We start from the raw sequence: 13,305 nt of genomic DNA, 5'->3' as shown, positions 1-13,305 counted from the left end.
AGGACCAAGGAGGAGCACTTGAAGCATTTAGGTCACATGCTGAGGAGACTCCAAGAAGAGACACTAATGATCAATTTGGATAAATGTGAATTCATGATAAAAGAGTTATCTTTGTTTTATTATTTCTAAGGGATGTTTGAAGATGAACCCATCTAAGGTGGAGGCTATTCTCAATTGGCCAACACCAAGGACAATAGGAGATGTGAGAAGTTCCAATGGATTGGCTACATTTTACATGAAATCCATGAGAAGCTTTAGCCACATATGTGCACATATTTTGGAACTATCCAAGGAGGAATCAAATGCAAGTTCTCTTGGACAGAGAAAGTAGATAAAAAATTTGAATACCTAAAGAAAAAGATTGCAAAACTTTGTACTCTAATACTTCTTGATTTTAACAAGCTTTTTAAAATGGAATGTGATGCAAGTGATCAAATCATAGGAGTAATTCTAAGCCAGGAAGATAAACCACTTGCATTCTTCCCCAAAGTTGACTGAAGCTAAAAGAAGGTAATCCACCTCTGATTTAGAACTTAATGCTATGGTGCAAGCTCTGAAAAAGTGTTAACACTACCTCTTACCCAAGGAATTTATAGTATATACAGATAATCATGCTTTCAGCTTTCTAAATGGGCAAGAGAAGCTACACCAAAGACACATTAAATGGGTTGAACAATTATAGGCATGTATATTCACCATCAAGCATAAGAAGGGAGCATCCAATGAAGTAGAAGATGCCTTCAGCAAGGCAGCTCTTATGATACAAAAGGTTCAACAACATCATATGGGAATTGAAACACTCAGGGATATGTACAAAGAAGATGAAGATTTCAAAAAGGTATATGAAGCTTGTTCAAACCTAAATAATACTTGTCATCTTGAATTTTCAGTACACATGTTGCAAGAGGGATTGTATTTCAGAGGGAATTTGTTGTGTATCTCGATGTTCTATGAGGGAGAACATCATTAAGGAGGAACATAATGGTAGTTTGAGTGGATACTTTGGGATAGACACCGATGGGTCAATTCATTCAATTAATTGGGTGGGATAATTCATAAACCTGTAGGGAATTGATTGGGTTGTACACCCGAGCGCCTACAATGGGGGTCCTACCTCTATATTGGCCCGAGAGGGGCAGTCACCAATCCCCACTATAGAGGTAGGGGGGCAACGTAGGGGCCCTACCTCTATATTGGCGAGGGCCCAATCATACTGCCCTATTCATTCTAGGGGCCCGGTCACCGGTCATATTTTAGGGGTTCATATTGTCGGTTCTGGATTTATGGAGCTTGGAATCATTCAAGACCTTGGAGCAGGTCACCAAATTTTATTATTGGCCAAAAATACACACTAATGTTAGAAGGTTTGTGGAAAGTTGCCCAATTTGTCAAAAGGCCCAAGGGATTTCTTCCAATGGAGGGTTGTACCAGCCCCTTCCTATCCTCAATAGACCTTGTGAAAGTGTGATCATGGACTTATTTATTGGATCTACCTAAAATATCTAGGACATTTGGTAGTATCTATGTTGTTGTTGATGGATTTAACAAAATGACTCACTTTGTCTCTGGTAAATGCACAAATGATGCATCGCATATTGTAGGGTCATTCTTTAAAGAGGTTGTGAGGGTCCATGGCCTTCTCCTAAACATTGTGACTAATAGGGACTCCAAATTTGTGGGACACACCTGGAGAACTTTGTGGGAGAAACTTGGGACACAACTATCTTACGCATCATCCTACCATCCACAAACTGATGGTCAAACTAAAGTTGTCAATAGATCATTGGGCAATTTGTTGGGATGTCTTGCCAAGCAACATGGCCAAGCTTGGGATTTGGTAATCAGTCAGGCAAAATATGCCTATAATGACTATTAATAGGAGTACACACAAGAATCCTTTTGAAATTGTTTATGGCATACACCCTAGAGCCATTTTAGAGTTGAGGGATCTAAGTGGCATGGAGAGAAGAAATGCACAAAGCTACCTTACAAAAAAATGCAAGTATAAGGCTAGGGCAGATATCAGGAGGAGGGATGTACAATTCAAAGTAGGTAATTTACCCAAGGGTCAGCCTACCAAGTTACTCACAAAGAAAATTGGTCCTTGTAAGGTTGTTTGTAAGTTTGGGGCCAACACATATAAAATTGAGTTGCCTCCAAACCTTGGCATCTCCCCAATCTTTAATGTTTTTGACCTATTTAAAAAGCAACAAAGATAAGTGTTAGTGAAAAAGCAGGAGATTGACTTAAGGACTTATGTCTGAGAAAGCCATTACATTAGGAATGTGCCATTGATTCAAAGGTGATCAAGAGGACTAGGAAAGGAATATACAAGCAATTCCTTGCCAAATGGGAAGGCTTACCTAAGTTAGAAGCCACTTGGATGTCAACGGCAGACATAATCAAGAATGGAAAAACTGTTGCAAACCTAACTACTCAAGGGACTTGAGTTCTTTTCAACTAGGGGAGTTTGGTGCAAGGAACCTAAGGATGATAAAAGATGTCTTTGGGTGTCCATGGATGTACTAAGGGCCAATAGTGGCCATTTTGTTCATTGGGTTGATGTAATAAGGCCAATAGAGCCAATTGTTTGCTTGTAAGGTCAAAGGTCCTAGATGGTCAAAGACCATCCTAGGCATGTAGTAGAGATCTTGATGTTGTTGGGTCATTTGTATCTTGTTGGGATGTTTCCTACACTTTTATGTACAAGGAATGCATAAATGAAAATTGCAAAGTTGACAACATTGTCGATGTTGTCAACATTTCCTAAACTTGTCTTTTGGCCTCCCCATCGCTCATTAGTTTGAAAATTGGATGGCAATGATTGTGGAAGTTGGCCAGCATGTCTATCAATCCATTATAGTCGATGGAGGCTATAATGAAGGATATGTTGAAGTAATAAGAAGACTTTATTGTAGAGCATTGGTGTTTTCAAATGTAAATTGCATGTTCATTGTCTTCATTTGCATTGTCTATTGATTGGTGACATAGATCAAAGCATATGAATGTTTAGGCTTGTGCATTAGCTTTCTAATGCTTTTGGTTTGACAACTTGAAGTACCAAAACAACTGAGATCCAATCAATCTACTGAAACCCACCTCCAAACCCTAGTGGTTTGGATTCAAACTACATTTCCCTGATATTCAACCATGGACTCTAGCTCATTCCTTGGGAAAGTTTAGGTTTTATCCTTTGTACTATAACATGTACCAATTTGTAGTTAAAAGGTCTTCTATTTTTACATTGATACCTTGCATTTGACATAAGCATGTGACAAGCCAGTTTGTGAAGAAAATTGTGTTGCTGAACAAGAAAGTGTATTGGTGAATGGGTTGGGATTGCTTAGAGTGACCCCTTAAGCATTCATATTCATGTCCAAGTGTTGGTTGCATTGAACAATCCAACAAGTGAAGATTTCTAGCAATTAGGCCTTGTTTGCACCTAAGAAGCTAAATTGAGGGTTTTGCAGTTGACTCAGTCAATGGTCAAACCCAGATGCAAAAGTTTGATGTTTCAGAATATGTCTAAAAGGTTATTTGAATCCAAGTTTAGTTTTACCCTTGTTTGGTGATACTTTGAGTTGTGCCTGAAAAGGAGTAAAGGGAGAGCTAATTCTACTAGGGCTTCTAGTAGGTCATTTTGACAAGCATTAAGCTTAAGGGGTCATGAGTCAAATCAAAAGGTAATAGGATAATTGATTTGGAATGTTAGGAGAATGGACACCCACAATCCATCTAAGATGATCATAGAGTTGAGATCCTGATTTGCAAGGACTGGGTTACAAGAAGCCCTTGGGAAGGGTTGGTTTGGAGTTGGGAGTTAGGAAATTTCAAGCAAAGGGGATTAGTTGTAAATCATTTGGGTCCTTACGAGGTGAACCAAGGACGCTAATCAAGGAGACCTCTTGATAAGTGGAGGAAGACTAGTTATAGGATGGTGCCTTTAACAGGTCAAAGGAAGCAAGGTTTTGAAGGAAGATTAAGTAACCTAAGTCCTCGGTACTGAGGAGATAAAAAAATGTGAATGGAAGAAAGAAGGTAGTGATTTATTTTTGAGCTTAGAGTAGATATAAAAAGGAAGGATGGGCAATAATAAAGGATTAACATTCAGATTCTAAGGGCGGATTGAGCAGAAGAATTCCATGTGATAAAGGAGGTCAGTCTAAAAGATCAACCTGATGTGAGAAATCAGACCCCGGTTATTTATACAACTGTTGGCATTGCATCCGTAAGAAGTTTTCCAAAATAGGCTTATCTGTTATCTCACCTTATTCTCAGAAAGAATTACATCTCCAACTACAGTTTTGCTCCTGTTTCGTTTTGGATTTGTGAATGTAGGGAAAAGTATAAGTTGATCCATAAAGGGGGCATTACAACTAGCACTTTAAGAAGTGTGATATCTTTTTTGTGGCAGGAGATGCTTCCATCATATAGTGATATTATGCTAGACAAATTTTATAGTTATCATTATCATTTATGTGCAACAAGAATTATCTATTATTGATAGACAATGTGAATTATCCAATTCAGTATTAATGACTAATAATGGACTATTCTGAAATAATTATAAGGTTTGTCACAGAAAAGGATAATATTATCTAAAGACAATTAAGATTCACTTGCATTAGTAAACAAAGCAATGCACATTCATTATCAACCATATATGATGTCTTTTATATATTGCTTTATAAATGTCATTACTTTGGCCTCCCTGACAAAGACATGGCACCCATAAAACCCTGTACATACAAGGATTTCAATTACCAAAATGAATGCGAGCAAAAGCACATAGGAAATTATGGAATATAACATTGATAAAGTACTGAACTAGAAACAAGCATCATCAAATTTTCTTCAAATATTGTTCAAACAAACTTTAATAGTTTAAAATGCCAAGTTTTACAAATGAGTTATTATTTTGTATGCGTGCAAACTGCAAAGTAATATGTTCCATATTTCATATTCTCCAAACTGCCTAATACCTAAATTATATATATTTACCACAAAAGAACTCCTTAACAATTGCATTACATTTACTAGATCAACAGTAATGTGACTATAAGCATACATGCTTGCTCAACTAATAATTAGATGGTCAAATTATCTTACCTATCTCAAGATCATGCCAAGGGTGTGCAGCCATGGACTTGCAGGACATGGATGATAATATCCTTTCATTTAGAAGTGCATGAGGAAAGCATGAATGTGCAGTTGGGCCACCTGGAACTTCAATTGTTCTCTCTGCCATGACTTGAAATCTAGATACTTTGAAAGTTTGAACAAAAACAAGCAAAAAAATGAGCTCCTTGACAATAAAATTATAAATGAAACAACAAAATAACTTTATGGCCTCAGCATTATTGCAGGAAAAGAAAAACTTGCATTTTGAAAATATAAATAAATGCAATTATGTACATTCTTTGCTTGATTACACAATTCATTTTTTAACATTGACATACCATTGTGCTAACTGAACTGAGACAAATAATTTTTTCCCTGAAGAAAATAAACCACATGGATGACCAAAGATTCCTATCTAACAACAGACTACAGTATTGTTTGATGTCTATTATGCAAAAGATGTAAAATTATTTTTCACACTAAAAGTGTTGACAAAGTCATTACAAATATGAACTCCAAAAACCAATGATCGTAATGATACAAATGTTGTCATGTGTATACTCGATCTAAAATTGCATCCAACTCCAACATGATACCTTAATAAACTTTCCGATCTTGTTCTTAATACTTCATTCCAGAAAGCATTCAATAAAACGGAAATCCAGCCTGATATATAGATAGATAGATAGAGTTCCAAATGCCACCTTTAATAACCCTAACAGCACCTATCCAAAACTCACCCTAAACAAAGTAACTAGCCAGCAATCTTCTGTCTGGCTTAACTCTGGGTATAAGCCATATCCTTTGTAGATCTGGACGGTCTTTCTGTGGTTAGTTGCTATTCCAACTGGTTGCTCACTGTCCTGGTACAGAACGTAAGCACATTCAGCCCAACAGCTTATGAGGAGGCTGATGATGAAATCTGAGAGAGAGAGAGAGAGAAGCAAATAGCAGCACTGTTGCCCCAGTATTTCAAGAGCTCAATAATATCTTGCAAAGGCATTTATTGTTTGAAGTTAAAACTCCTCGGCATAAGTGAAGGTGTTACATTTAATTTATTAATTTTCTCTCTATTTGATTACCCCCTTCTAATTGCATCTTTTTTTTTTTATTATCTTTCATTTTAGGCCTCAGAGGCCCTGTTCTTCTCAATGGCCTCTCTGGAGAACTTTAGCTTTTGATAATAGGTTATGCTCTTGAGAATGAATTTGGTGGTCTTTCTTGGCCCCCACCCTTGATGCCTATTGTTCCAGTACTGTGGGTCGTTTTTATTAGGCTATATGCTCCTTCATCTGCACCACTACCAAACAGATTTCTGCACCCTAATAAAAAAATAACACAATGTCCTTCACAGCTTCAAGAGAGTGCCACCCCTTCATCTGTATCACTACTGAACAGATCTCCACCTCCAAATGAAAAGGTAATAGTCACAATACCATGTCTCTCAGAGTTCCAAGACAGTGCTACTCTTTCATCTGCATTGCAACTGCACTGATCTCTACATCCTGATGAAAAGGTAAATCCAATGTCCTCCACAGCTCAAAGTGAATGCAAGGCGGCCAAAAGTTTTTCTTCTATCATGAACCTGAATCTAGTGGCCCTCTCAATCTTTTTCTCATAATATGTTTCATAATAATCAGTTGTACAATTTACAACAGGGTTCCACCCCTTCTATTCTGTGTACAAAAAAAATCATTTATGGGCCTCTTGCACCAGTTTGTCAATTTGCAATTGTATGTGCTAAAAACCCACATGAATAGCTATATAGTTTTTTCTCACCTCTTTGTGTGGAAATTGAATCATGGATCCATTGTGTTTTATTTGCATTCTGGTGTATAACATCCTATCAGATTCGGAATTGGATCAGATTGTTGGAAAACAGGAAGCTCAATGACAACCTCATTTTTTGTCAATTCTGTAATTGAAGGCTTTATAATGTTTGTGCAGAAATGAACTCCTCCACAAGCTTTACTAGCATGGTATGTGGTAGCACGTTAATAGTGGTGTCCAAAACAGATTTTTTTTTCTACTGGCTCCTCAGACCTAGCTATATACTGCCAGTTAATAGCATCATCCAAAACAACACATTTCCTATTTCTAGTTTTTTATCTCTCCTTCAGTCTCACAAAGCTACCATTTCAAATGTACTCTTAAGGGATTTTTTTTATTGTGAGCCCTCAATCCTAGGATCCTTTTTTTCATAGATTCTCATTGGTGAGCTCCCGGTCATCACTCACTTCATACATGGATCAAACATTTCTTTTTTATCAAAACACTTAAAATCCTAACAAATTTTCTATGTAAAATAATGTTGGCATACCACCTGTCTGAATCCTTTTGTTCGTGAAAAAATCCACCTTAGCATTGCAATTTTAAAATTTTTACCTGCATCATACCATTTATATTATGAATTTCCCACAGATACAATTCTCTATTTTCCGTCTTCACAAGTTAATCAAGCAAACATAAATTAAGTTATATTTCTAAAATCTTCATGCTTCAATCCATTCAGATTACAGATATTTGGTCCTTGTCTTAACCTTGTTTGGGTTATAGTTTCTTGGTCATCTGTAAGTTCTTATTCACATTATGGCAGCTGTAAATATTTTTCTCTTTTTAATAGAATTTTAGACTAGTACTAAAAATTGCATCCAAGCCAAGTCCATGGCCTATAAAAACCTCTCCCATCACGGAAACAAGTTTCTACCAAATGAATCTACCTCCAATATTTGTGTCTTTTAAAAACGCCACAAAAAGAAACGTATAAGAATGCTCTATAATAAAGCAAGAGACCAGACAGAAGATAGACAATTTATCCAATCAACTTTCCAAGAAAAGGGTACGAGTCTCCCATGGCTGATTATCTTGAATGATTTAAACAAACTTTTTTCTCCCGTACTAATGGCATAATCTGGAATTCTCGTAATCCATTTTTGCTAGATAACAAATTCCAATAAAAGAAATTTCATATACAATTAAGTATCATTGTCTGTTTGAGATGCTAAAATTATCTTCATTCCTCTTCTCCACTCATTTTTATCAGACATAAGAACCTCACCAAACCTTCCCCTTTTTGTATTGCTTCTGTGTATAGGCATTGTATAATTAAGCTCTATTTACCCCTTTTGCTTGCTCCCAATGTAAAAAGCATGGATCAATTAACCCTACGAATACCTGAATCACTTCCCTGAGGTCATGATTAATGAAATATGATAGTTTTAACATATTCCCTGCCAATTGAAATGAACGAATTTTCCATGGCTTTTTTTGTACAGAGATGGCAAGGGGCAGCAGAACATGTCTGTGATGAGAGTACAAAAGGCCACATTTCTGGAACAGCAAGAGGACAACAACAAATTTATATTTGTAGGAAATTTTGTTATGTTAGAAAATTCAAAAACATGAGTTTTATGTTTCTCAACAATTAGACAATAATAAATATTAAAAATATATCGAAACTACAAAGCTACACAGCTCGTGTGTTGCAAGTACTTAAGGCACTGAATGAAAATATACCTAGTAATTAAATTCAAAAACATGAGTTTTATGTTTCTCAACAATTACATGATAATAAATATTAAGAATATATTGAAACTACCAAGCTACATAGCTTGTGTGTTGCAAGTACTTAAGGCACTGAATGAATATATACCTAGTAATTAAAGTGGCCCCCAACTTCAGAAAACAAATAGAAGCATTGTACATATGATGTGCCTGCTCTGTTACTTTGTATAGCTGAACAACTTCAAAATACTGGCCAACAATCCAAATTGCTCCCTTGATGAACACCGAATCACCATGTTTCTAACTTTCCAAGTTTTAGAAGACAATTAGAATAAGAGTTCTGTAAGAATCCCTGCTTATTCTGCCCTTAATTTTTCAGTTAGATAGTTTCACATTCCATCAAACACTTTGCATGCAAATATAGACAAATGGCAAAATAATTTCATCGACCAGAGAATCTGTTGAGGGCTGATCACATGAGTCACAAATTTGGCCAGATGAAAGTCAACATTACAATTGTGTAACACCACATTTTCTCATTGCTCAGGTTTTTCTAAACCATATTTTTCCAGGTATATCTTGTATCAAATGTGTGTACACATTTGTTGCAGTTTATTTCTTTAGATGTTCGTTCAATTTACATAGTTTTTGCTAGTGTTATTGTAAATTGGTGCAAGTTTTTAGTTCATTTTCAACACACATAAAGTTATTGGTGTAACAGCAATAAAACGAGCATTCAAAATATTTGGTTGCTTTCACTATTTCGGCTATTGAATTGTCATTACTCATTAGAATATCCTAAACAAAGACAAATCAAGCACTTCATGCTAGCCATATGTTCCAGACAATTTGATCTAGTCTTCTTTAATGCTGGCCAACATATGGAAAAGTCCGTGCATCACTGGTATCTAAGATTTCAGCCATTTTCTTCATTGGAACCCTTCATTGAAAATGGGTTCCATTTCTACGAATTCCTAGAGCTTGGTTTAACTGACATTCATACATTGGAAAAATATTATGCAGCACAGATTCGTTGGATCCTTCAATGAATATCACATTACAGTCATTTCCTGCAGGAATATTATAATTTAGCAATTCAATTTTATCAGCCAGTGAGTGATCACGACTTCCAAATTCAGCCAGATGAAAGTCAACATTACAATTGCACAACTCCCACATTTTCTTCATTGCTCAACTTTTTTAAAACCAGATTTCTCCAGGTGTATCTTGTATCAATTTTATGTACACATTCATTGCAGTTTATTACACAACAAACCATTCCCTCCGTAGCAACCTCACAAACAAGCACTTAATGGAGCAAAAACTACCACAGAATTCAATCTGTAGATATTACCAGGACTTACACATAGGAAATATAAATTCACTAGAGTACATAGCAAAACTGAAGCTATCCGAGCAGTAATTATTATAATAACAGTGTAATAAGATAGGATGCAGAAAGTTTGGACAATAATATATACCTAGTAATTAAATTCAAAAACATGAGTTTTATGTTTCTCAACAATTACATGATAATAAATATTAAAAATATATCAAAACTACCAAGCTACACAGCTCATGTGTTGCAAGTACTCGAGGCACTAAATGAATATATACCTAGTAATTAAAGTGGCCCCCAACTTCAGAAAACAAATAATGCATTGTACATATGATGTGCCTGCTCTGTAACTTTGTATAGCTGAACAACTTCAAAATACTAGCCAACAATCCAAATTGCTCCCTTGATGAACACCGAATCACCATGTTTCTAACTTTCCAAGTTTTAGAAGACAATTAAAATAAGAGTGCTGTAAGAATACCTGCTTATTCTGCCCTTAATTTTTCAGTTAGATAGTTTCACATTCCATCAAACATTTTGCATGCAAATATGGTTAAATGGCAAAATAATTTTATCGGCCAGAGGATCTGTTGACGGCTAATCACATGAGTCACAAATTTGACCAGATGAAAGTCAACATTACAATTGTGTAACACCACATTTTCTCATTGCTCAGGTTTTTCTAAACCATATTTTTCCAGGTATATCTTATATCAAATGTGTGTACACATTTGTTGCAGTTTATTTCTTTAGCTGTTTGTTCAATTTCCATAGTTGTTGCTAGTGTTATTGTAAATTGGTGCAAGTTTTTAGTTCATTTTCAACACAGATAAAGATATTGGTGTAACAGCAATAAAACGAGCATTCAAAATATTTGGTTGCTTTCCCTATTTCGGCTGTTGAATTGTCATTACTCATTAGAATATCCTAAACAAAGACAAATCAAGTACTTCATGCTAGCCATATGTTCCAGACAATTTGATCTAGTCTTCTTTAATGCTGGCCAACATATGGTAAAGTCTGTGCATCATTGGTGTCTTAGATTTCAGCCATTTTCTTCAATGAAAATGGGTTCCATGTCTACGAATTCCTAGAGCTTGGTTTAACTGACATTCATACATTGGAAAAATATTATGCAGCACAGATTCATCAGATCCTTCAATGAATATCACATTAGAGCCATTTCCTGCAGGAATATTAAAATTTAGCAAAACAATTTTATCAGCCAGTGAGTGATCACGACTTCCAAATTCAGCCAGATGAAAGTCAACATTACAATTCCACAACTCCCGCATTTTTTTCATTGCTCAACTTTTTTAAAACCAGATTTCTCCAGGTGTATCTTGTATCAATTTTATGTACACATTCATTGCAGTTTATTACACAAGAAACCATTTTCTCCGTAGCAACCTGACAAAAAAGCACTTAATGGAGCAAAAATTACCACAGAATTCAATCTATAGATATTACCAGGACTTACGCATAGGAAATATAAATTCACTAGAGTACATAGCAAAACTGAAGCTATCCGAGCAGTAATTATTATAATAACAGTGTAATAAGATAGGATGCAGAAAGTTTGGACGGTCATTTTCATAATAAGCTGTTGAGGCTCAGGACTCCAAAGATAACCGAAACAAACTTGAGGCACCTGAGCTCAGAGTTCAGATCGGGATAAATTCTAAGTTCGGTAGTGGATAAATTCTCTCTATGACCTAGCCTCAACAGAGTAATGCTTTCTACATCAGCAAGTGTCCAAACCTCGTCATGGACCAACTCGTAGGTCGCCAGAAGTCCTTTGACCTATAATGAAGAATTATATCTTGCCGAAATTAATGACAATTGTGCGATATCTTTGAATTTTGAATTCTTTGCTCTCCTCCTTTCACCTATGAGGAAAAGTCTAGTGTGGCCAAAATAGATCTGCAGATTTTCACGGTCTTCTAATATCAACCGTTCATTGAGTGCACTATAAAAAGTAATGAGTCCTATTGTACCTACAATAAGCGCTGATCTGCCAACAAGAACATTGTAGGCATCACGGCTGTAAGAATTGTTTAATAAATGCGAGGTGCTTGTAGTTTAAACCAAGGCCAAGCCAATAAAAATCATGATTGCCAGTTTCTATAGGAGCTATAACACAGGAACAAAATGATTTCAGATATTGTAAAACCCATACACTATCGAATCCAAATAGCAAAGTTTCGATGGCAGTTAAACATCTTATCCAAGAAAAATGTATGTTAGAGTCCTTGTTGCCTATATAAAAGAAATTACCAAACCAATGCCCATATTCTTACGAGGTGAAGACCAATTTCTTCTCTAAGACGATAAATCCAACCCTGCATTCTATTGAAAACACGATGCAAAACCATACATACATACATGTCAAACAATAATTCAAATCCCTGCGAAACAAAACACATCCACAACCCACAATATAACACCTTGAAATTGCACTAACCAGACATAAAGCATAACCAGATAAACAAATCATTAGAAGTAAAAATTTAAACTACACAAACAGACACATTCCACACAAACCCACATTGGAAAAACAATCTACATAACTATAGGCATGCATCATTCATGCAGTAAAAAATCTGTATTTCCCAAAATTCAAACCATACAAATTGAAATGTTTCGTACCTTAGCAAGCCAGAGTAGCAGGAAGATCAAATTGAGGCCCAGAAATATGATTGATGTATACTGTCAAGAACATAATCATGCAAAACTTGTAGTAGGAAAAAGCGCGCATTAGCTTCAGAATAATAGCCTCTTTTTCAGAGTGGAAGGGATTGGACTAAAAACAAAATGTATCCTTGATGGAGACTCAGGGTTCGGAGGATTCTTCCTTCTTTTGCAGAATTCTATACGAGTCACAAAGAGATGATTCTTATGGAAAGTAATAATGTGGGTGGCGTCCGTCCTGTACAGAAAGCAATCCCTGCAGTTCTCGAGGTGACGGCATTTTGGGTATTTGAAAGACCGGTGTTACAATAGACAACGCATTAAATTTGAAGCGACAATACCTGTATCCAGATATTCAAGTTTAAAAACCAATAGATTGCTGCTTGGTATTAAAGGATGGGATCAGGTATTGAAAGAGGCAGCAAAGTAAATTTGTGAGTGTTACCTGTGTGTGTCCATGTTTGATTGTAATTAGACCGTTTGATTTGATCTTTATTGGCTGGCAACTTCACAAACGGTTGGAAATGAAAGTTGATATTTATAGCCAACCCCATCTTTTCATTTAAAAAATCGCTATCACATACTTTAAGATTTGCACAGAATTTTATGAGCCATAGTTGTAATAGCTGTCACCTCGCACTCGATGAAAT

The 13,305-nt window shown here is 35.9% G+C and overlaps 1 protein-coding gene across 2 annotated transcripts in view; it reads right to left on the bottom strand.

Annotated features, from left to right (window-relative positions):
- LOC149577270 (soluble inorganic pyrophosphatase PPA1-like) overlaps nucleotides 1-13,122 on the bottom strand; it is a 119,661-nt gene extending 106,539 nt beyond the window's left edge. Inside the window, exons 1-2 of one of the 2 annotated variants that reach the window (XM_089822982.1) lie at nucleotides 12,614-13,122; nucleotides 5,110-5,258 (exon numbers count right to left, since the gene is read on the bottom strand). In XM_089822982.1, the coding sequence (XP_089679108.1) occupies nucleotides 5,110-5,248 (139 nt within the window). In that variant the 5' untranslated portion in view covers nucleotides 5,249-5,258; nucleotides 12,614-13,122. Of the gene's footprint in view, nucleotides 1-5,109; nucleotides 5,266-12,613 lie in introns of both variants that reach the window. The other variant, XM_089822974.1, reaches the window with a different exon arrangement.
- Between the last annotated feature and the right edge of the window lie 183 nt (nucleotides 13,123-13,305).

The sequence above is a fragment of the Cupressus sempervirens genome, chromosome 1, assembly GCF_028749045.1.
Source record: "Cupressus sempervirens isolate cs-2001-9-10 chromosome 1, ASM2874904v1, whole genome shotgun sequence".
NCBI classification, from domain to species: domain Eukaryota; kingdom Viridiplantae; phylum Streptophyta; class Pinopsida; order Cupressales; family Cupressaceae; genus Cupressus; species Cupressus sempervirens.
The sequence above is the reverse complement of the archived record's forward strand: the minus strand, read 5'-3'. Positions and strand labels throughout refer to the sequence as shown.